Raw genomic sequence first — 26,132 nt, 5'->3', positions numbered from 1 at the left:
TAAGGTAAAACTAACAAAATTAGAGCTCTTGCAACAACATGGATCAATCTCACAAATTTCATAATGAAGAAATAAGAACAAACTAACAGGCATAGTATAAGTCTGTTCACATAAACTTCAAAACCAGTGCCTGACACTTATTTTCAACTGTGTCAGCAAATAAAAAATATATCCACATATATCTATACAAATATAAAGAAAGTATGGCAAAATGTTAACTATAAATCTAAGCGAAGAGTATACAAAGGTTCATTGTACTACATTGCTACTTTTTAGGTTTGTGCATTTTCAAAGTAGAAAGATGATATTTGTTTATAATTATTTATTAAACTATACATATTTTATGCATTTTTTCTATATGTAAATTTCACGAGAAAAAAATGTAAAAATAATGTAATAAAATACATAAAAACACTTTCAAAGAAAAATTGCTATGTATTTGTTAAACAGTGACAGACTTTATTTTCTTGGGCTCCAAAATCACTGCAGATGGTGACTACAGCCATGAAATTAAAATACACTTGCTCTTTGGAAGAAAAGCTATGACCAACCTAGACAGCATATTAAAAAGCAGAGATATTACTTTGCTGACAAAGGTCCATCTAGTCAAAGCTATGGTTTTTCCAATAGTCATGTATGGATGTGAGAGTTGGACTATAAAGAAAGTGAAAGTGAAAGTTGCTCAGTTGTGTCCGACTCTTTACGACCCTATGGACTATATAGTCCATGGAATTCTCCAGGCCAGAATACTGGAGTGGGTAGCCTTTCCCTTCTCCAGGGGATCTTCCCAACCCAGAGATCGAACCCAGGTCTCCTGCATTGCAGGCAGATTCTTTACCAACTGAGCTATCAGGGAAGCCCTGATAAAGAAAGCTGAGTGCCAAAGAATTAATGCTTTTGAACTGTGGTGTTGGAGAACTCTTGAGAGTCCCTTGAACTGCAAGGAGATCAAACCAGTCCATCTTGAAGGAAATCAATCCTGAATATTCATTGGAAGGACTGCTGCTGAAGCTGAAGCTCTAATACTCTGGCCACCTGATGCGAAGAACTGACTTATTGGAAAAGACCCTGATGCTGGGAAAGACTGAGGGCAGGAGGAGAAGGGGAAGACAGAGGATGAGATGGTTGGATGGCATCAACAACTCAACGGATCTGAGTTTGAGCAAGCTCTGGGAGTTGGTGATGGACAGGGAAGCCTGGTTTGCTGCAGTCCATGGGTCGGACACAACTGCAAAGAGTTTGCTGCAAAGAGTCGGACGCGACTGACTGAATTGATTTGTTAAACATTACTATTAAAAATAATAAACTTTTGCTTTATAATAAGCAAGCATAAGCAAGAGGGCTTTTTAAAATTTGGGACGTTTACCTGAGATCAGTCTATCAAAAGATACCTCCTTAAGACTAGTTTTTGAGGCTAGTAACATAAGAATGTCATTTTATTTTTCCATGAGATAGTTCTTATACAACCATCAATTCTGAATCTTGTTTAGTTTGATACTAGATAGTGTATTCTTCTAAATAATTTTCATAAACTGCAATATGATACTCCAATACTCATTTCGGCAGATAATACTAGCATACACTACTTTAAAATGTATTATAAGAAAACTCTGGATAAAAGTTTTATCATTATTCAAATATCATACACAATTCATAATGTCCATGTATTTTCTATAGGTTTTTCCAATATTCTTACTAGGATTCCACAGTTTGTTTTTTTTAAACCCTCAAAGTCTCAGAAGGTAAAGAATATGCCTGCAATACAGGAGACCAATTTTTGTTCCCTGGGTCAGGAAGATTCCCGTGGAGGAGGAAATGGCAATCCACTCCAGTATTCTTGCCTGGAGAATCGAAGGACAGAGGAGCCTGGGGGCTACCGTCCATTGGGGTTGCGAAGAGCTGGACATGACTGAGTGACTAAGCACTACCATGTCTCTCAAAGATGTTCAGAGGGCTTCCCTAGTGGCTCAGTGGTAAAGAATCTGCTTTCCAATGCAGGAGACAAGAGTTTGATCTGGTCTGGGAAGATCCCACATGCTGGGGAGCAACTAAGTCCATGAGCCACAACTACTGAGCCTGTGCTCTAGAGCCCACATGCTACAACTACTGAAGCTCACGCTCCACAAGAGAAGCTACTGCAGTGAGAAGCCTGAGCACTGCCACTAGAGAAAGACCCCACTCATTGCAACCAGAGAAAAGTTCGTGCAACAACAAAGACCCAGCACAGCCAAAAATGAAGAGTGAAAAATAATTTTTTAAAGGATGGTCAGAATTTCATGTTTTAAAACTGACTTTTAATACAGTTATATTAATTGTCTTCTTCTTCTGTGTCATCTAAATCAATATCAAAATCTAAATCATCATCATTTACTTCATTCCTTCTGCAGCTTCTTCTATGGCTGGAACGTAAATTATTTTCAACATTTTCTGTCTTTTCTGGTTCTTTATTAAACCTAAAGATAGAAGAAAAAAACCTCTTATTTCTCAAGATTGCATTGTTTTTGTAGACTGAAAAGACTTTTTACACTACACTTCTTGATTAATAAAGAGCTTAATGAAATAAAAAGGAAAAGATCCTTGAAGATTAACTTAATTGAAGAACCAACCAATTATAATACTGCTGTCAATAAAGCATGATCAAACAAATTAATTTGTGCTGTCCATTAAAGAAAAGAAGTTATACAATGAATAATTCTTTTGTAATGTATAATAAATGTGACTCTCACAGGTAAATATTTTAATTTCCTAAAAATGACGTTTTGCTTTCATTATGATAGAAACACTGAATAATTAAGATTTTTTTTTTCCTATTGGGTAGAAAAAGTCTACATTACTGCGATATACTGTATCTTAAGATTCTCAGAGCTACTCAATGTTTCCTTAAAAGAAAATTCACATACCATTTACTAAAAGAGTAAATCCCAAACATAAAAAGAAATACTCACGGAATAACAACATCTTCTTTCTTTCCACACTTGGCACAAACTTCAAGTTCACAGGCACATGGTCTACACATTATATGATAAGAATCCTTCACTGTCTTTTGTAAACATTTAACACTAAAAATGGAAAAGAAAATAAAATCTTAATTTTTACTAATTGTCTAAGATTTATTTAGTGAAATAAGGGGGTGTGGCTAAGTGTACAGCTGAAAAGCCTCAAACTCTTAAGGTATTTCTCTCATATGTCACTTTAGCTTAATTATATAGCATTTCTAGACAACGGCTGACAACTCAATAGTACTTAACATTGATTAATGGATAAATAAGAATACATATCTTTACAATGGAACATTATTTATTAATAAAAATTAAGCAACGATAAATGTTACAACATGCTTGAAAAAAATTCCTAAGTGAAAGAAACCAGTCACAGAAGTCTAGATATTATTTGATTATTTACATGAAATGTCCAAAATAAGTAAATCTACAGGGACAGAAAACAAGGGAGGGGAGACTGTTGGTGTTGGGGAGAGGGAATGGAGACTGAATCCTAACAGGTATAAGGTTTCTTTCTGAGATGAGAAAATGTTCAAAAACTGATGTGTTATAAAAAAACTGAGTTATACAACTCTATGACATACTAAAAGTTGCTAAACTATGTACTTTAGATGGATGAACTATATAGTATGTGAATTAAACCTTAATAAATTTGCTTTTAAAAAGACAAATGGAAATATTAGAAATTAAAAAAAACATGGAGTGAAAGATACAAGATACAAGAAATCTACTTTAAATGTAAAAAGGTATACCTCATTTTACTTTGCAGCTACTGCATTTATTTATTTATACAAATTGAACGTTTGTGGCAGCCTTCTGTTGAGCAAGTCTATCATTATCATTTTTTGCAATATTTGCTCACTTTGTGCCTCTGTGTCACATTTTGGTTACTCTTGCAATATTTCAACTTTTAAATTATTATTATTATATTTGTTACAGTGATCTAAGATAAGTAATCTTTATGTTACTACTGCAAAAAGACTATGACTCATTGAAGGCTCAGATGATGGTTAGCATTTTCTAGCAATAAAGTATTTTTAAAATAAAGTGCTCATTGATTTTTCTAGACATAATGCTACTGCATACTTAATAGACTAAAGTATAGTACAAATGTAAGTTTTATATGCACTGGGAAACCAAAAAATTCATGTGACTCAGTTTATTGCAGTATTTGCTTTACTGAGGTGGCATGGAATCAAACCCCCAATATCTCTGAGATATGCCTGTTTACAGTTAAAAGTAGAAGGAAAGGAAAAAAATGAAACAAAACATGCAAACACTAATCAGAAGAAAGCTGGAGTAACTACATTATTATTGAAATTGACTTCAAAGCAAAGAAAAAAAATTGTTAAGCTTAAGAAAGACTATTACATGACAATAAAGGAATCAATTTTCCCAAAGTATGCAATATCTTAAATATTTATTTATGCACCTAAAAACAGGGTTTGAGATAACTGATGCAAAACCATTGAACCAAAAAGAGAAACAAACAAATCCACAATTAAAACTGTGGACTTCAATGCTTCTCTCTTTATAAGTGAAGCAATGAGTAGACAAAAAGCAGCAAAACTATACAACACCTGGTCGACAGAGTCTATCAATCAAACTGACATTTATAGAACACTCCACCTAACAAGAGCAATATAGTCTCTTCAAGCACACATGGAACAGAATCTAAAATTGACTATACTCTGAATTATAACACCAACCTCAATGAATTAAGAACAAAAACCAAAGTTTATATAAGGTGTATTCTTTTACCACAATGAAATTAACTAGAAATCAGTAAAAGAAAAACATCTGGAAAACATCCAAATATACAGAAATTAAAACACTTCTAAACAACCTATAGGTTAAAGAGGAAGTCTCAAGAGCAATTAGAAAATGTTTTGATTCAATAATAATGAAATATAGCATCAAAATTTGTGGAATAGAGCTAAAAAGACATTCTGGGGAAATTTATATAATTAAATGTTTATATTAGGCAAAAGAACTATCCAAACTTCCACCTTAAGAAAACAAAAAAAGAACAGTAAATTAACTCAAAGCAATATCAATATGAACAGAAATCAGTGAAACTGAAAAACAGAAAAAAAAGAAAACCAATAAAACTCTAAGCAGGCTATTTGAAAAGATTAATGTAATTCATGAACATATAACCAGACAGACCAAGATAAAAAAGGAGAGAACACAATAAACCAATTTCAGGAAAGAACAAGGGAACAACACTATAGATGCAACAGATATTAAAAGAATAAGAAAAATTTACTAACAACGCTATGCCTATAAATCCAACCACTTTATTGAAATGGACAAATTTCTGGAAAGACAGTATAAAAACCTGCTTAAGATGAAACAGATAATCTAAAAACCCTAGCCATTAAAGAAAAACTTTATAATCTTTAAAAACTCTCCAACAAAGACAACTCTAGGCACAAATGGCTTTACTGCTAAATTCTACTAAATATCTGGAAGTTCACAGTTTACATATTGCTGAAGCCTGGCTTGGAAAATTTTGAGCATTACTTTACTAGCATGTGAGATGAGTGCAATTGTGCGCGAGTTTGAGAATTCTCTGGCATTGCCTTTCTTTGGGATTGGAATGAAAATTGACTTTTTCCAGTCCTGGGGCCACTGCTGAGTTTTCCAAATTTGCTGACATATTGAATGCAGCACTTTCACAGCATCATCTTTTAGGATTTGAAATAGTTCAACTGGAATTCCATCACATCCACTAGCTTTGTTCGTAGTGATGCTTCCTAAGGCCCACCTGACTTCACATTCCAGGATGCCTGGCTTTAGCTGAGTGTGACGGATCACACGTTCATGATTATCTGGATCATGAAGATCTTTTTGTACAGTTCTTCTGTGTATTCTTGCCCTCTTCTTAATATCTTCTGCTTCTGTTAGATCCAGACCATTTCTGCCTTTATTGAGCCCATCTTTGCATGAAATGTTCCCTTGATATCTCTAATTTTCTTGAAGAGATCTCTAGTCTTTCCCATTCTGTTGTTTTCCTCTATTTCTTTGCATTAATCACTGAGGAAGGCTTTCTTATCTCTCCTTGCTATTCCTTGGAACTCTGCATTCAAATGGGTATATCTTTCCTTTTCTCCTTTGCCTTTCACCTCTCTTCTTTTCACAGCTATTTGTAAGGGTTCAAGCTGGTTTTAGAAAAGGCAGAGGAACCAGAGATCAAATTGCTTTTTGCATCAAAAAAGCAAGAGAGTTCCAGAAAAACATCTATTTCTGCTTCACTGACTATGTCAAAGCCTTTGACTGTGTGGATCACAACAAACTGGAAAATTCTGAAAAGATGGGAATACCAGACCACCTGACCTGGCTCTTGAGAAATGTATATACAGGTCAGGAAGCAACAGTTAGAACTGGACATGGAACAACAGACTGGTTCCAAATAGGAAAAGGAGTACGTCAAGGCTGTATATTGTCCACCTCTCTTATTTAACTTCTATGCAGAGTACATCATGAGAAACGCTGGGCTGGAGGAAGCACAAGCTGGAATCAAGATTGCCGGGAGAAATATCAATAATCTCAGATATGCTGATGACACCACCCTTATGGCAGAAAGCGAAGAAGAACTAAAGAGTCTCTTGATGAAAGTGAAAGAGAAGAGTGAAAAAGTTGGCTTAAAGCTCAACATTCAGAAAATGAAGATCATGGCATCTGGTCCCATCACTTCATGGGAAATAGATGGGGAAACAGTGGAAACAGTGGCTGACTTTATTTTTCTGGGCTCCAAAATCACTGCAGATGGTGACTGCAGCCATGAAATTAAAGGACGCTAACTCCTTGGAAGGAATTTATGACCAACCTAGATAGCATATTGAAAAGCAAAGACATTACTTTGCCAACAAAGGTCTGTCTTGTCAAGGCTATGGTTTTTCCAGAAGTCATGTATGGATGTGAGAGTTGGACTGTAAAGAAAGCTGAGTGCCGAAGAATTGATGCTTTTGAACTGTGGTGTTGGAGAAGACTCTTGAGAGTCCCTTGGACTGCAAGGAGATCCAACCAATCCATCCTAAAGGAGATCAGTCCTGGGTGTCATTGGAGGGACATATGTTGAAGATGAAACTCCATTACTTTGGCCACCTGATGCAGAAAGCTGACTCATTTGAAAAGACCCTGATGCTGGGAAAGATTGAGGGCAGGAGGAGAAGGGGATGACAGAGTATGAGATGGCTGGATGGCATCACGGACTCGATGGACATGGGTTTGGGTGGACTCCGGGAGTTGCTGATGGACAGGGAGGCCTGGCGTGCTGCGGTTCATGGGGTTGCAAAGAGTCAGACACGACTGAGCGACTGAACTGAACTACTAACATTTAAAAGATAGTACTGCTGCTGCTGCTGCTAAATCACTTCAGTCGTGTCCAACTTTGTGCGACCCCATAGATGGCAGCCCTCCAGGCTCCCCCGCCCCCGGGATTCTCCAGGCAAGAACAATGGAGTGGGTTTCCATTTCATTTGTATACAACTGCTTCTAGAAAACAAAATAGAAGCAGTCCCCAACTCACTTGATGAGACCCTAACATCAAGATAACGACAAAATTTCAGATGACTATTGGTAATAAAAATGGGTATGAAACTTTGTTAGCAAATAAAATCTAGCAATATGTAAAAAGGATTCAGTCATGATCAAGTGGGGTTTATCCAAGTATGTTAAAGGCTGATTTTATATTAAAATCAATAAATGTTAACTCATCAAATCAATGTTCTAAGAAAGAAAACCCACATGATTATCTAAATAGATGCAGAAAAAGTATCTGACAAAACTTAATTGAAGCTTTCAAAGTGCAGTGCTGTAAAAGACTCTGTAGAGTCCGTTGGACAGCAAGGAGATCAAACCAATCAATCCTAAAGGAAATCGACCCTGAATATTCATTGGAAGAACTGATGCTGAAGCTGAAGCTCCAATACTTTGGTCTTCTGATGAGAAGAGCCGACTCATTGGAAAAGACCCTGATGCTGGGAAAGACTGAAGGCAGGAGATTGGAAAGCAAGAAATAAAACTGTCCTCATTTTTTATCGCTTAATTGTATTTATTTATTTTTGGGCCGTGCCATGCAGCTTGTAGGATCTTAGTTCCTTGACCAGAGATTTAACCCAGGCCATATCAGTGAAAGAGCCAAGTCCAAACCACCGGACCACCAGGGAATTTTCATGTCTTCATTTTTTAAAAAAATCACTGTCTATGTAGGAAAATCTCACAGAATATACCAAAAAAGTATTAGAAATAAAATTGGCAAGCTGATTCTAAAGTTACAAGAAAAAGCAAAGGAAAAATATTAGCCGAAACAATTTTGAAAAAAGAAAAAGAAGGTGGGAACACTTTTAAGACTGGATTTCAAGATTTATCTTAAAGCTGTAGTAATCAAGGTAGTGTGGTACTGGTGAAAAGTAGATTAATAGGACAGAACAGACTCTAACATATATAATCAATTGATTTTCAACATAGTACAAAGGTAATTCAATGGAGAAAGGAGAGACTTTTAAACAAATGACCACAGAGCAGTTGGATATACAAAAAATTAACAGAAAATGGACCATAAACCCAATATAAAACCAAGAATTACATAATTTCTAGAAGAAAACACAGTAAAAGTATTTGTGATCCTAACCAAAGATGTTTTACCTACAAGAAAATAATAATTAATACATCCTGATAAATGAAACAGATCTTCACCAAAATAAAACATTTCTCCACTTTAAGATACTCTTAAATGATAAAACATAAGTCAGAATTTGGCAGAAAATATTTGTAAAACCCATATCTAATCAACGATTTGCACCTACAATATATAAGGATTCTCAAAATTCAGTAATAAGTGAAACAAAACAACTTAATCAAAACATGAGCTAAATATATGTATAGAAAAAAAGAAATAAGGATGCAAAATGAGCACAGGAATAGATGATTAGCATCATTGGTCATCAAAAAATGCAAATTAAAATCAAAATGAGATAGAGCTATTCACACTTATGGTTCAAAAAGAACAAAGCAAGACTTCAAGGGGGAAAAAAAAACCTGACAATCCTAAGTATTGATAAGCATGTTAAACATCTGGAACTCTCACACACTGCTATTGAGAATGCAAATGATACAGCCACTATGGAATATAGTTGGACAATTTATTCTAAACATACCCTTAACATAAACCCAGTGAGCTGACTACTAGATATTTACTCACGAGAAATGAGACCATACATTCACACAAAACCCTGCATATGAATGTTTACGGCAGGATAGTTCACAATCACCAAAAATAAGCAAAACCTAAATGACCATGAGCCAGGGGACAGATGAACAACTTTGATACATCCTGAAGGAATACGACTCAGCAATAAAAAGGCCCAACCACTGATTTAATCAAGATTGCTGGGAGAAATATCAATAACCTCAGATATGCAGATGACACCACCCTTATGGCAGAAAGTGAAGAGAAACTCAAAAGCCTCTTGATGAAAGTGAAAGAGGAGAGCAAAAAAGTTGGCTTAAAGCTCAACATTCAGAAAACGAAGATCATGGCATCTGGTCCCACCACTTCATGGGAAATAGATGAGGAAACAGTGGAATCAGTGTCAGACTTTATTTTTCTGGGCTCCAAAATCACTACAGATGGTGACTGCAGCCATGAAATTAAAAGACGCTTACTCCTTGGAAGGAAAGTTATGACCAACCTAGATAGCATATTCAAAAGCAGAGATATTACTTTGCCAACAAAGGTTCATCTAGTCAAGGCTATGGTTTTTCCTGTGGTCATGTATGGATGCGAGAGTTGGACTGTGAAGAAAGCTGAGTGCCGAAGAATTGATGCTTTTGAACTGTGGTGTTGGAGAAGACTCTTGAGAGTCCCTTGGACTGCAAGGAGATCCAACCAGTCCATTCTGAAGGAGATCAGCCCTGGGATTTCTTTGGAAGGAATGATGCTAAAGCTGAAACTCCAGTACTTTGGCCACCTCATGCGAAGAGTTGACTCATTGGAAAAGACTCTGATGCTGGGAGGGATTGGGGGCAGGAGGAGAAGGGAACGACAGAGGACGAGATGGCTGGATGGCATCACGGACTCAATGGACATGGGTTTGAGTGGACTCCGGGAGTTGGTGATGGACAGGGAGGCCTGGCGTGTTGCAATTCATGGGGTCGAAAAGAGTCAGACACGACTGAGCGACCGATCTGATCTGACTAATTTACACAACAATGCAGATGAATCTCAAATCCACTATGTTAAGTTAAAGAAGTCAGCCTCAAAGACCATATACTATGTGAGTCCTATATATGACATTCTGCAAGAAGGCAAGAAAACAGATCAGTGTTTGCCAGGGACTGGGAGTGAGGCAGCAGGATACCAAGTGGCATAAAGGAATGTTAGGGGGTAATAGGACTGTCTTGTATCTTAACTGTGATATCACTCTCAAAAACGTATTCATTTGTCAAAACTTACAAAACTGTTATTAAAACAAAACAACTGGCCCCCATATAGACTAGTTAGACTAAGCCCCAAATCATCAAAAGTCAAAGTGTTAGTCACTCAGTCACGTCCGACTATTTACAACCCTATTGACTGGGGCCACCAGGCTCCTCTGTCCATGGGATTCTCCAGGCAAGAATGATGGTGTGAGTTGCCATTTCCTTCTCCAGGGGATCTTCCTGACCCAGGGATCAAACCTGGTCTCCTGCACTGCAGGCAGATTCTTAACCATTTGAGCCACTAGGGAAGCCCCCCAAATCATCAAACTGAGACTTAATTTCAGTTTTGGCTCTCCCAGAAATGGAATTTTAAACCAATCCTGAATACATGCTCAGTCATATCTGACTCTGTGAACCCATGGATCACCAGGTTCCTCTGTACATGGAATTGTCCAGCTAATAACGCTAGAGTGTACTGCCATCTCCTCTTCCAACAGATCTTTCCTATGCAGGGATCCAATGCATGTCTCCTGAGTAGGCTGCACTAGCAGGAAATTCTTTGCCATTGCAGCCACCTGGGGAAGCCCCTTAAATCAATCACGAATTGTCTGATCAGCACAAGCTAGGTACTCAGCCTGATAAGTAAGTAAGTAAGTGAAGTTGCTCAGTCATGTCTGACTCTTTGTGACCCCATGGACTGTAGCCTACCAGGCTCCTCTGTCCATGGAATTTTCCAGGCAATAGTACTGGAGTGGATTGCCATTTCCTTCGCCAGCGGATCTTCCCGACCCAGGGATCGAACCCGGGTCTCCGCGTTGTAGACAGACGCTTTACCATCTGAGCCACCAGGGAAGACCTGATAAGGCTGATAAGACTCCTGTTATTCCCTAAAGAAAAGTGACTTTGCAATAACCAACCTGCTTTTCTGTCTAGTGTGACTTTCTTGTTACCATTCCTTTCTACCTACAAAAGTCTTTCATGTTCTACAGTTCCTCACAGATCCTTTCCATCTTCTAAATGAGACAAAGTCAATAAAATCTTTAAAAGTCACTCAGTTGAATTTTGTTTTTTAACATTGTTTATTACAACATGTATATTTTACTGCATGTTAGAGCTTTGGGGAATATAAATTAGAATTAAAAAGAAAAAGTCTTCACAATCAAAGTGAAAATAATTTTGAAAATTGTTTGCTAAATTATTTGGTATGCTTGTGTTTTGACTTTCCAAACAGCTTTATTTAATTACTTTGAAATAAAAGTTAGATTAAAATTTCATGCTATTAGAATACATACAAAGTCCTACCAATACAAATGGACTAGAAAAAAAAAATCTCAGTATTTTTTGGATTCAATTTTTTTAAGTTTTTAAAATAATTTTAAAGAAACTGTTTTGGTTAGGTTCTTCTGAGGCTTCAAAGAAATTCATTTCTATGAATATGCTATTTTATAACAGGGACTCCCGGGGTAAACTAATCCTTAAGTATTCAAATTGTTAATTCAAGGATAAAACTGTATTTATAGAACTGTTAATGTTAAAATTTACATGTAAAATAGGCTCGAAAATGGGATATCCTGTTTTGGAATCCAGAGTCAAAAGAGAGCAGATTCTACACTCTCTGGCCCATCTAATCCTCAAGACAGTGACTTTTGGCACTGGCTCAAACACTGGCATAGCTTATTAAAATGCAGATGCCTGGGCTACACCCATTATTTACATAATCAGAATCTTGGGGATGGGTCCCAAGAATCTGTCCGTTAACAAACTCATGAAATTCTCATGCACCTAAGCACTTGAGAACTCTTGACCACATCAAAGTACTACTGCCTAGATAGGGGAATTTTCCAATATCCCCAAAGCTGGTTGAGAAGACAAGGAATTTTGTTGCTGTAAGCAATTATGCTCTTTTCAAATTTAAATCCACTTGGAAAAACAGGTTGTATTAGGCTAGTGAATATAAATCTACCTCTAAGGAAATACACACATAGACACATTTTTAAAATGTTTCCTTTTCATAAATGTGAAATGTTTGTTGAAAGGTAAATTATATACATTTTTTATATGTTTACAACCTTCAAGTTCTTCAATCACAGACTTGAGATATTTGTACCCCTCTGCTTTCAAACCTCTTAACCTAGGCTTTATGTCTTCACGGGGAGTAGAGAGAGAGAAGATGTGAAAGTAATTCGAGTTTCAGCGTTTTTCTTCTTCTACGTCACATTTGTCCAGCCTAAGAACCTTGATCTTAAGGACAAGATGGTTTAGACATTATTTTAATGATAAAAGGTATACATTACAAGTTGTCATAGAACTTGTGCAGTTATCTTGAAACATCTTTAAAAACACTTGTAAGTTAGATAATCACTCTTATTTTTTCTTACAAAACGAGTGGTAAGGAAAAACTTGAAAATTGACCTAAATATAAATTTAACCTAATTTCCCCTGAAAATAGCTATATTTTGAATATTTTATGAGTTCATTACTAAGAGAACTGCAGAGATGTTAAAATAATGGTGGCTTGGCCTTCTTTTCATATTTTCATGGACTACAATTCCCAGAAACAATAAATCTTGTCCATGCATACACCACAACTAACCATTTTAGTGGGACCTGGTCAAATAAAACCACAGGTTACTCCTATGAACCACATTTACTAACTGATAGGGCCCATCTGGGGTCTCACTGATAAGATGGCTCATTATGTTGACCTTGCAAACTAAGAATAAAATCACAGTGATCCTTGAGTTTGACCAAATTGCTCAAATGACATTCTGCTTTCCCACTGGTGCATCTTCTCAAAGCTGTGAGACCACCAGATTCCAGACCTCCGGCTACAGGACTCAATTATAGGCTAAAAAATTAACCATCCCTTCAGAGAATTTTTCATTGGTGGGGTATAAGAAGGACCCCGTAAGAAAGGGAGGACAATGGTTCTTCTTAAGGGCCAGTCACCCTGGCCCTTAGAAAGAAGATAAAAGAAAATAAAAGCTAAAAAATGTTTACTATCCATTTAAGGGATAAAATTTTATTTTCAAGATTACTGTAAATACTAGAAAATATTATGTATTTTGATTTGGGAAGCAAGAGATTTAGATCTAGCCTAGCTTTGACATATCCTTGGCATATAATCACTGAAAGTCACTTTAACTTCTTTGAGTGTCATTTTTTATAATAGTTACTAAAAGTGCTGAAACTTAGCAAGAACAAAGACAGCAGCACCAAACTGTATTAGTAATCACTGTATTTGTCACCTCCACAAACCCACAGCTAACTAGCAAAAATGAAAAACCCACACTTTTAAATGACATCCTTCCATTATCAACACATTTTAAATTGCATAATAAAACACAGCAACATTTGGAAGATCTATATAATTAAATGAATTAATATTTTCCAAACTAGCAAAATGCGTAATGTTACAAAACCATGCATGGGTGAAAGATCCATTCAACTGCAAGACAGACCCATGGATTGAAGTATAAGAAGTGTTTACTGATATGGTTTCAGATTCTACACCGTATCAAAGATGAATTTCTATAATTATCTGGAAAAGGTTATTAATATTTACTTCTGTTCCTTTCAGTTCAGTTGCTCAGTCGTGTCCGACTCTTTGTGACCCCATGAATCGCAGCACGCCAGGCCTCCCTGTCCATCACCAACTCCCAGAGTTCACCCAAACTCTTGTGCATCGAGTCGGTGATGCCATCCAGCCATCTCATACTCTGTCATCCCCTTCTCCTCCTGCCCCCAATCCCTCCCAGCAGCAGGGTCTTTTCCAATGAGTCAACTCTTCGAATGAGGTAGCCAAAGTATTGGAGTTACAGCCTCAGCATCAATCATTCCAATGAACACCCAGGACTGGTCTTTAGGATGGACTGGTTGGATCTCCTTGCAGTCCAAGGGACTCTCAAGAGTCTTCTCCAGCACCACACTTCAAAAGTATCAAATCTTTGGCGCTCAGCATTCTTCACAGTCCAACTCTCATATCCATACATGACCACTGGAAAAACCATAGCTTCGACTAGAGGGACCTTTGTTGGCAAAGTAACATCTCTGCTTTTGAATATGCTTTCTAGGTTGATCACAACTTTCCTTCCAAGGAGTAAGCATCTTTTAATTTCATGGCTACAATCACCATCTGCACTGATTCTGGAGCCCCAAAAAATAAAGTCTGACACTGTTTCCCGATCTATTTGCCATAAACATGTGATAGGACCAGATACCATGATCTTAGTTTTCTGAATGTCGAGCTTTAAGCCAACTTTTTCACTCTCCTCTTTTACTTTCATCAATATTTACTTACACTATTTTAAAAATGTACTGCTTCATTTTCCTTCTACTAGTCAGACACTAATGAAATTCATAAATATAGAAAACAATGCCACTTGTCTCATTAATATTTTTGTTTCAAAAGTTATTTTTCATATAAAATTATTATTATTAAATGTGGTGACCCAAGGACAAAAGAGCAGATAAAACCAAGAAGGGTCTTGGAATGCAGGGACAGAAAAACCAGGCCCTTATCATCCTTCCCTCCCCGGTGTTGTAATTATTAAGGGATTTCAGGTCCTCCTGAGCAGTATAACCTGTCTCCCCTCCTAACCCACACAGGCTTGCTTCCCCTTCTTCCCACACCCAGTATACATGCCTCATCCAATCAGCAAATAACCCACAAGACCCCTAGCCCACTCTCTGAATCATGGGTATAAAAGTGGACTAAGAACCACTGTTCAATGAAATTCTCCCTTGAGCTGGCCTGCTGTTCTAACAGTGTCTCCCATTCTAATGAACTTTATTTCCCTCTCATTCTGTCTCATGTCTGGAAATTCTTTTCCAACCCATACTAGCAACACGACATTAACCTTTAATGGTTGCTTATGCTATGCTAAGTCACTTCAGTCATGTCCGACTCTGTGCAATCCCATAGATGGCAGCCCACCAGGTTCCCCCATCCCTGGGATTCTCCAGGCAAGAACACTGGAGAGGGTTGCCATTTCCTTCTCCAATGCATGAAAGTGAAAAGTGAAAGTGAAGTCGCTCAGTCGTGTCCGACTTTTAGCGACCCCATGGACTGTAGCCTACCAGGCTCCTCCCTCCATGGGACTCTCCAGGCAAGAGTACTGGAGTGGGGTGCCACTGCCTTCTCCACAGTTGCTTATATTCACATTACTTATAAATTAATTATTTTTAAGTCTCAGTTTTCAATGGCAACCCACTAGGAGGAGTGGACATGAGGAGTGGACTCGCTAGGAGTCGGACATGACTGAGCAACCTCACTTTCACTTTCATGCACTGAAGAAGGCAATGGCAACCCACTCCAGTGTTCTTGCTTGGAGAATCCCAGGGACAGGGGAGCCTAATGGGCTGCTGTCTATGGGGTCACACAGAGTTGGACACGACTGAAGCGACTGAGCATAGCATTTTTATATCTAAAACAATAAATATCATTATATCTAATAAATACCATTAGATATAATGCATAAAAGCTGATATAAATCAAGCTATCTGGGTTCTCAGTAATTTTTAACAATATAAAGAAAGAGGTCCTGACAACAAAAGCTTTGAGAACCACTGATCTAGACAATAAACATCAATTGGAAAATAACTGATCTGATATTTTTAGTATTTCTGGAATGGACTTTCTGCCACAACTTTTCTGGTACTGCCTTCATTTCCTGGTTTTATTTACTACACTTTAACCTTTATGATAATTCAGCTCCACTTATAATCCTCTCACATGAGATGACTAGGTACTTTCGTAAACAGTGAGCTGTGCTACTCCACCCTTCGTGGATAAATAATAGAAACTACACTGAGGATCAAAACCATCCCCAAGAAAAAAGAAATGCAAAAAGGCAAAAGGGTTGCCTAAGGAGACCTTACAAACAGCAGAGAAAAGAGAAGCTAAAGGCAAAGAAGAACAGGAAAGATATACCCATTTGAATGCACAGTTCAAAGAATAGCAAGGAGATAAGAAAGCCTTCCTCAGCGATCAATGCAAAGAAATATAGGAAAACAACAGAATGGGAAAAACTAGAGATCTCTTCAAGAAAATTAGAGATACCAAGGGAACATTTCATGTCCTTTATCGAGCTCAACATTCAGAAAACGAAGATCATGGCATCCAGTCCCATCACTTCATGGCAAATAGATGGGGAGACAATGGAAACAGTGAGAGACTTTGCTTCAAAATCACTGAAGACGGTGACTGCAGCCATGAAATTAAAAGACGCTTGCTCTTTGGAAAAAAATCTATGACCAACCTATTGAAAAGCAGAGACATTACTTTGCCAACAAAAGTCCGTCTAGTCAAAGCTATGGTTTATCCAGTAGTCATGTATGGATGTGAGAGTTGGACTCTAAAGAAGGCTGAAGGCCAAACAATTGATGCTTTTGAACTGTGGTGTTGGAGAAGACTCTTGAGAGTCCCTTGGACTGCAAGAAGATCCAACCTGTCAATGCTAAAGGAAATGAGTTCTGAATATTCATTGGAAGAACTGATTTTGAAGCTAAAATTCCAATACTATGGCTTCCTGATGCGAAGAACTGACTCACTGGGAAAGACTCTGATGCTGGGAAAGATTAAAAGCAGGAAGAGAAGGGGATGACAGAGGATGACATGCTTGGATGGCATCACGGACACAATGGACATGAGTTTGAGTAGGCTCCAGGAGCTGGTAATGGACTGGGAAGCCTGGCATGCTGCAGTCCATGGGGTTACAAGGATTCGGACCCAACTGAGCATCTGAACTGAACTGAACACCGACAGAGCTCTATAAAGTGACAGTTCCTATAGTGGCTCTAAGTAATCTGTGCTAACATAAAAAGAATCGGAAACCATACTAAGGAATTACATCATATGCTACTTAGGAAATGTTTTTAAGGAAACAATGTCTACAGATCTCAAGAACTTTCAGTAGAAGTTTAATTCTCTTCATAGTTAATGTATTTGAAATAAATGGAGATTTTTTTTTACTTCTTATTGCAACGGATTTGACTTAGAAGAATTCTTAGAAGAGTACAAAATATTCACCTCCGACCAACAGTAGTTTAGAAAAAAGAGAAAATGGAAATTACTTCTCAAAACTATTACTTGGAGCAGGCAATTTAAAATCAAAGCTTGCTATATCAATCAATATTAATGTCAAAAAGTAGGCTTTTTGCACAGGTGCACAAGTGATGACAGTACTAAAGACTCTCCTTAATAAGGAGGACTAAAACTCAAGGACTTTAGTCAAATGGACTAATAAAGCCAGGGTTTACAGTCACTGTACTATGATATGACATAGAATGGCCTGTGACTAAAATTCCACTCTAGGACATTTTAATACTCTTGGAATGTGGTGACACAACTCTCAAATTACTGATTAACCAAACTATTGTAAGAGCCTCAAACTATTATAAGCAATGCTGGAGCTGAAGAGCTAAAACAAAGAGGTTAAGCTCACACTCTGTATGTGTGTGTGTGTACATACATAAATACTACATATATATGTCTGTAAATATATATATACACACACACACATATATATACATATTATATAATTTCTTGTCATACACTGGTATATATGGAGGGACTGATCATCTTGTTTTTCACTCGTTAAGTCGTATCTGACTCTTTGCAACCCCACGAACTGCAGCACACCAGACTTTCCTGTCACTATCTTCCGGAGTTTGCTCAAACTCATGTCCATTGAGTCGGTGATGCTATTCAACCATCTCACCCTCTGTCACCCGCTTCTCCTGCCTTCAGTCTTTCTCAGTATCAGGGTTTTTTCCAATGAGTCAGTTCTTCGCACCAGGTAGCCAAATACCGGAGTTTCAATTTCTGCATCATTTCTTCCAATGAATACTCAGGGTTGATTTCCTTTAGGATTGACTGGTTTGATCTCCTTGCTGTCCAAGGGACTCTCAACAGTCTTTTCCAGCACCATAATTCGAAAGCATCAATTCTTTGGCACTCAGCCTTCTTTATGGTCTAACTGTTACATACATACGTGACTATTGGAAAAACCATAGCTTTGACTACACAGACCTTTGTTGGCAAAGTGATGCCTCTGCTTTTCAATAGGCTGTCTAGGTTTGTCATAGCTTTTCTTCCAAGGAGCATGCATCTTTTAATTTCATGGCTGCACTCAACATCTGCAGTGATTTTGGAGCCCAAGAAAATCTCCCAAACCCTTCTATTTGCCATGAAGTGATGGGACCAGACACCATGATCTTAGCTTTTTGAATGCTGAGTTTTAAGCTGGCTTTTTCACTCTCCTCTTTTACCCTTACCAAGAGGCTCTTTAGATCCTCTTCACTGTCTGCCATTAGAGTGATATCATCTGCATATCTCAGGTTGTTGATATTTCTCCCAGCAATCTTGATTCTTGCTTGTGATTTTCATCCAGCCCAACATTTCACATGATGTACTCTGCATATAAGTTAAATAAGCAGGCTGACAATACACAGACTTGACATAATCCTTTCCCAATTTTGAACCAGTCTGTTGTTCCATGTCTGGTTCTAACTGTTACTTCTTAATCTGCATAGAGGTTTCTCAGGAGGCAGGTTAGGTGGTCTGATATTCCTATCTCTTTACGAATTCCCCACAGTTTGCTGTGATCTGCACAGTCAGAGGCTTTGGTGTAGTCAATGAAGCAGAAGTAGAGGATCATCTCGTAGTATAGAACAATGTTTATTTTTATTTAAAAAATCAAAGAAATACTAATCAACACACTTTTTAAAGCTAGAAATCCAATGACTAAACCAAAATCCTATCTTGTTTTCTCTTCATTAAATGTATATGCAAAGCATATCTTCTTTTGACAGGCAACATAGAGCGAATAAACGAACAAATGGCCACTTATGTAGACTCCAAAACAAGACATATAGACAGTTGGTAAGTATCTGCATGTGCGTCAAAGAGAACAGGGGGTTCTTGTCCATTTTCCCTCCATTCCCTGTTGCCTTCCTCATAGTGTTTCCAGTAAACACTGTTTACAGCTGCTGCTGCTGCTAAGTCGCTTCAGTCGTGTCCGACTCTGTGCGACCCCATAGATGACAGCCCACCAGGCTCCTCCGTCCCTGGAACTCTCCAGGCAAGAACACTGGAGTGGGTTGCCATTTCCTTCTCCAATGCATGAAAGTGAAAAGTGAAAGTGAAGTCGCTTAGTCTTGTCGGACTCTTCGAGACCCCATGAACTGTAGCCTACCAGGCTTCTCCGTGCATGGGATTTTCCAGGCAAGAGTACTGGAGTGGGGTGCCATTTTCTTCACTGTTTACAGCACCCACTACCTTTTCTAGATTTATCTCTCCTGTTTTCATTTTATTACTCCTCAGCAGTCTTAACTTGCATCCTTTTGGTCTCTGTCTCCTTTTACTTACACCTAGCACTTGCAATCTTTCGATGAGTTATCTGTAGGCCCACTTCCCCTAACAGGTTAGGAATTTCTTAGTATCAGAGAGTCATTTTCGTATTTTCTGTAATACATAGCAGTGTCTTATACAGTGAAGTTGCTATTCAAAATAACTGCAAACTGAACCAAATTTCTTGTCTGTTATCCCTAGCAATCCCATTTCTTTGTCAGAAAAGAACTACGCTTGGGGTAATATTCTCCATCATTACCATGGACTCTTCCTCAAGAGAATTTTGTTTCTAACACCCACAAATGTGTGTGTGTGCTCAGTTGCTCAACCGTATCCAACTCTTTGCAACCTCACAGACTGCCAGACTCCTCTGTCCATGGGATTTCCCAGGCAAGAATACTGGAGAGGGTCTTGTCATTTCCTTCTCCAGGGGATTTTCCAAACAAAGGGATCAAACCCCTATCTCCTGTGTCTCCTGCATGGGCAGGTGGATTCTTTACCACAGAGCCACCGGGGAAGCCCCAAAGTAACATACAAATTTTGCTAAATTATCTTTCAAATCCACAGCAGGTTTCTTGGTTTTTGGAGGTTAAATAAGGAAAATCTGATTATACAATCAAATTGTGGCTCCTGGGCTCTAGAGCACTTGGGCTTCAGTTGTTGAGGCACCTGGACTCAGCAGCTGCAGTTCCCAGGCTTTAAAGCACAGGTTCAGTAGCTGTGGCACAAGGGCTTATTTGCTCCACAGTATGTGGGGATCCTCCCCAACCAGGGATCAAACCCGTGTCTCCTGCGTTGGCAGGTTGATTCTTTACCACTGAGCCACCAAGGAAGCCCCTGAATCTATTTCTTCCTTGCATGCATTATAGCTTTATGCCAATGATGGCTCAGAGACTTGTCAAAGGTTTATTTTAATAACAGAAGCTATGCTTCTGGAATAGAAAGAACTGATAAGTGTGCTTAGTTTTACAATACATCAAGAGAGGCAAGGCAAAATGTTTTAAAACTTGTGGATTGTAGAATTAGCCACCTAAATAATAGATCTTCACTCAGATACTATAAATTCAGATTATATGGAGGAATAAGGGCTCAATTTGGACTGACCACTGCATACTGCAAACATTATTTTTCAGGTACCTCATGGTGAACTAAATAATATGCTCAGTTTCTAAGCACTGAAAGCAAGTACAACTTGGGATACTTACAAATGGAATCTATCTATCTAAAATATGCTTATAACTGGTTAAAGGAGATTCATGTTATGGTGTTTGCTCAATGAAAAAATGCAAGTAATAAATGCCAGCTGATGGACAAATGTAATAATTTAGCACCAAAGAATGAGTGCTAGGTACTGTCATGATTTAACCGTTAGCTGGTGGATATACCTGGTGCTTTCTTTTTGCATTAATTTGCTTTCTTTGGAAAATGAGGGCAGTGGTACTCTTTATTAAGACAGAATTTTAAGAGTATGATACGTCTTCCCTTTAAAAATAAAGAAGTTAATACTGTATAGCACAGGGAACTCTACTTAGTGTTGAGTGGCAGCCTGGAACAGATGGAATTTGGGAGAGAACAGACACATTTATATGTATGGCTGAGTCCTTTTGCTGTCCACCTGAAACTATTACAACACTGTTAACTGGCTATGCTCCAATATAACATAAAACAGTAAACATATAAAACTTAGCTCTCTGCTAGTGGAGACCTAACTCTTCCCCCACAAGGCCCTTGAAATATTTATGTGAAGTAAACCTTTTGAAAACACTATTTTATTCATCTGGAGCAAGGGAATAGAGGTGAGACAGAGGACAATGCATTTATTTAATGCAATCAAGTATGAAGACATAAGGGTTGTACCAGGGCGGTCTGTGGAGATAAAAATTAAGAGGCAATACACTTCAAAATTATCAAGGAGTACAATAGCTGAATGTGAGGACCAGGAAGAGTGACTCTGTAGCAGTGTTTTAAGCATAAAGTACTCACATGTCCTGAAACTACTTGTCCAGACATCCCCACAGCAGTGTGGTTCTAAGATATGTTATACCAGTTCTCCTCTTTACTTGAAATATTTTTAGGATGAAATCTACTTTCAATCAACATTCTTCTTATGGCACATAAGGTCTTGACTCCCTCTCTTCATTCAGGACAGTTCCACTTTGGCCTATCATATTCTATAGACTCTGGCGTAAGCTTTTGTTTTATTCAAAAATTCTACAGCTGAAAAGTTTGAAAACCACTGAACTAAAATACACATGAAGTTTCAGTGGCTCGACCCTGTGAGTATCCATCTATTTTGTATGCAACAACCAAGACACTACTGACATGTCAGGCTGGATGTATCTTTGTTGTGGGGGCTGTTCTGTACACTGTAGGATGCTAAGCCTATACCTGGCCTCTACCTATTACATACCAGTAGCATCCCTCACAGGTGGTCTGGTCGTGACAACCAAAAATATCTCCAGACCTCGCCAAAAGTTCCCTGGGAGGCAAAACCCTCCCCTCCCAGACTCTAATCTGTTTGTGGCCTGTTGCTATTTTACACTAGCTTCTCCTTTCTCTTCTAATACCATGGCAATGTTAAACATGAGCTATTACTACATACACTGGTGATTTGTTTTTTAATGGGTAGAAAGAGAAAAGAAAGCAGGATAGAGATTTTAACACAAATGTAGGTATTAGCATGCCACATTTTGAAATTAACAGGAGAAAAAGGTTGCTTGGTTACCTGAAACAAAAGGCATAAGAAGTTTCTAGGTAACAACTTAGGCATTTCAGGACCTCAAAGTAAAATCTATTGTCTATAGATACATGTTATTTCAAAAAAAAAAAAGCAGGGCTATATATGTTGGACTCAGAAATTGGAAACTTCCATAAACAACATAGATGACTTCTATTAAATTTAATATTAGGCTCAGGTGAAGAAGGGAAAAGGACTTTTTAAGTGAATAATAAAATACTGAGAATTCACTGTGGGAGAGTAGAAACAGGGGGCTTTGAAATAGGACAATTTGCATTTGAATCTTAACTCCATCTGCTTTACTTTCTTATCTTGGGTAGACATTTAATCCCTCTGAGCCCAGAATTAAAAAAAAGAAAGGAGTATATGTAAGAGTTCATTTCCTTAGATTGCTTGAGGAAGGGGGCAGTTTTTAAACATCTGTATTTATAGTACCTGGAAAATAATATAAATGTCTATAAATGAGTTTTAAATGAAGAATATCAAGATTCCTTCTTCTTTAAGACTTAGACAAATCACTTCGTATAAGTGATTATACAAATCATTTTTAAGATTTCTTGCTTTTCCAGTAACTTTCAGCTCTACACCTAAAATTATTTAGTGTTCATAAAGGGCCTGGGACTGACTGGGAATGGTTACAAATGGTTTTAATTTATCTTTGGGTTTTTATTTTCCAAAAGTTAAAAACAGGACACTTGAAAAATGAGGAGATGTTTTTGCTTGTTTTTTCCCCGGCCATACCTTGCAGCTCGCAGAATCTTAATTCCTTAACCAGGGATTGAAGCCATGCCCTGGGCAGTGAAAGTGCAGAATTCTAACCACTGGACCACCAGGGAATTCCTCTTGAAAGATGAGGTTTTATACAAAAAGATTTAGTCCTGTTCTGAACCACAATTCTTACATCTAATAGTAATCTTAATAATGATTATACTATTCAGGTGTCAAGGGAGAAGTCTGTTGCAGCACCACAACAGCCCTCCACCAGGGAGTAGCAATTTCTTGCTTTAAAATCAAAAGATATGAGCCAAAATGATAGGGAAATCCTGGTACAATTACGCTGACCTCTGATTAAGGCGCAGAGTGTAAAACAAGGATGGCAGTTCATCTCATTGCTTTTACAGAGATGAGAAGCTATAAAAAACTAAACATTATCTTTATGAGCCTTTCACTTTATTTCTATAAAGACCTAAAGCTTTGTATACTCAATGACATTTAAAATTATCCTATCAAAGGGTAGTATTGTATCAGTATCCCATTGTTCACACGTTACTAATAGGTGACATGCATTTTATCCCCTTTCCCTCACAGCCATCCTCCCATCTTTCTAGCAAATACACAGTTTTCAACTCTTTCCTCTTTTAACTCAAGTTCAGACATCTATTCAGATGGTCGAGGGTTGTTTCCAGTAACTGGGAGAACATGCTTATACAAATCCTGCAGCACATCACCTTACTGAAGGTGAAAGAGAAACATGAAAATATTTTCTGCCACTTACAAACACCATACAATTTTTGCTTCCCATGAATCAAAGAAGTTTGAGGAGTTTAGATATCAAACTTTTTTTTCCTTGAATCTAACGTTTGATATCATATCCCACAGGCAATGGATATTTGCTAGATGTGCGTAGTTTTTGATGATTCACATGCCAAACAAATGGGAGAAAATGCTTTAATTTTCCCAATATTCAGAATATTACTTCATTCTAAAAGAATTATTACTTATAAACAGCACTTTCTCCTACATTTTATGTTCTGCTGAACGTTTTTTTATGTACCCCATTGGGTTACATAATCTGTGGATGAGACAGACAAGCGAAACAATGCTCAACATTTTAACTGAATGGAATATTCAGGGTGCTGGAAAAGGAATCTTTGCACAAAGACACATCTAGTGTCAAAGTAAACTTCCTATACAAATCTTAACAAAGGACAAATTTAATTTATAAATGATTAGATTGAATAAAACATTTAAAATTTTAAATAAATTATGCTACTTTAATCATCTTTTATCAATGGATTTAAATCCTTATAATATTGGTCAAGGATATGCAGAGACAACAAAGTATACATAGGTGATTTATACTCTTCAGAACACTCTCAATCTTGGTTTGGAGTTTGAAAGCTAGGCTTTCTAAAATGCCTAATATAATCTAGAATTCTAATGTAATCTGAAATCCATGATACTCTAGGCCAGGCAAGTTGACTTCCTAGGTAACATGTTCAGACCTTGTCTTAACTAGCAGTTTCTTAAGTCTCTCAAGAGCTCTATCAGTTTTGAATTAGTTTGGGCTTCTTTGTTACTAGAGGTCTTCCTTCAGGCTTAACGTCTTGTTACCTGTACTTTGGTATTTGTACAACATTGTATCTCCTTCATTCTGCACTCACCATTAGCTATTCTATGGCTGACTTCATCTGCTTCAGGGTGATACAGAACAGCAGCTCCTCTCTAGCTCTCATCTCAAGGCCTCTGAGTCACATACTACCAGTACTAGCAGCATCACCATGAGCTTCCCTAACTCCAGTGACTCCAAGACAGGACAGAGCTGCTGACCTTTGGGTCCATGTGTCTACATTCAATCATTCTTAGGTTGTTGTGTTACAAGTTCTCCAGAATTAAACATAAGACTTGCTACTAATACTGTTTCCTTTTACATTTATTTTTAACTGAGTCTTTATATTTGAATAAAATATTTGTTTTTCTAGGATTTATAGTATGCAAATTCTTCTGGAGCCATAAAAATATTAAGACCATAAGCAATACACAAAAAGAGTGAAAATTCCAGAGCTATGTAAAATTACTTAGTTCACAAATTCTACAGCAAGTTATACCATCTGGAAAATGTATAATTGATATGCTCTTTTACATGCTGGCACATTCAATGAAGATAAACATAAAGGATGCAGCAGAAATTAAAGAGATTAAAACACAGATAATGGGTAAGGAACAAATATTTTTCAATGATTTCCTTTGTTATAACATGAATCTACTACAACTCTATGGCTATATAGATACTTATTACCTATACTTCAAATTCTTTTAGGAAATAGTACTACAAGAGAAAAATGGAGACTGGTGATGAAATCTCAAAATACCTTTATATTATAAAAATTAAAAAAAAAAAAGACCTGTTGAAAATATTCAAAAAACTACAAATTTTGTGTTAGGCCTATTAACTAAAACTACATGGTTAATTGTGAATCAGCATCTAATTTCAATGGTAGGGGACAGAGTTAATTTATTCATGGAAATCTAGCATTGAATAGTACAAACAGTTGCCAAATTTCCCTATTGCTAATTTGGACCAATGAGCATAAATTTTAAATTTTCTTTAGATGTGTTTTCTTTGGGGAAGAAATGCTACAGAATACAAAGAAATGGCTGGAAAACAGAAGAGAGAAAAATGCAGAGCTATTTTTAAAGGGGTCAACTATACCTAAAATAAATACTAAAAATTTGCTCTGAAAGAACAATACAAAAATAAAAATTCTAAAAAGCTGAAGTTAGTCTATCCTTACTTGAGGTTTTTAACCATTTAGTATTAAAAAGAACCATCTTGAGCAAAAGAAATTGCCCAAATTAAAACATTCAAAGCTGTTATTCTCAAATAAACAAATTA

At 37.3% G+C, this 26,132-nt stretch overlaps 1 protein-coding gene across 3 annotated transcripts in view; it reads right to left on the bottom strand.

Moving 5' to 3' along the window:
* Positions 1-26,132, bottom strand: part of C8H9orf85 (chromosome 8 C9orf85 homolog) — a 69,259-nt gene that overhangs the window by 7,078 nt on the left and 36,049 nt on the right. For 2 of the 3 annotated variants that reach the window (XM_027549465.1, XM_027549467.1), the window contains 2 exons: positions 2,946-3,059; positions 2,273-2,453 (listed from right to left, as the gene is read on the bottom strand). In XM_027549465.1, coding sequence (XP_027405266.1) covers positions 2,309-2,453; positions 2,946-3,059 — 259 coding nt within the window. In that variant the 3' untranslated portion in view covers positions 2,273-2,308. Of the gene's footprint in view, positions 1-2,272; positions 2,454-2,945; positions 3,060-26,132 lie in introns of those variants that run through there. The other variant, XM_027549466.1, reaches the window with a different exon arrangement.

The sequence above is a fragment of the Bos indicus x Bos taurus genome, chromosome 8 (assembly GCF_003369695.1).
Source record: "Bos indicus x Bos taurus breed Angus x Brahman F1 hybrid chromosome 8, Bos_hybrid_MaternalHap_v2.0, whole genome shotgun sequence".
In the NCBI taxonomy this organism is placed as follows: Eukaryota; Metazoa; Chordata; class Mammalia; order Artiodactyla; family Bovidae; genus Bos; species Bos indicus x Bos taurus.
This window is presented reverse-complemented; position numbering and strand designations above follow the sequence as displayed.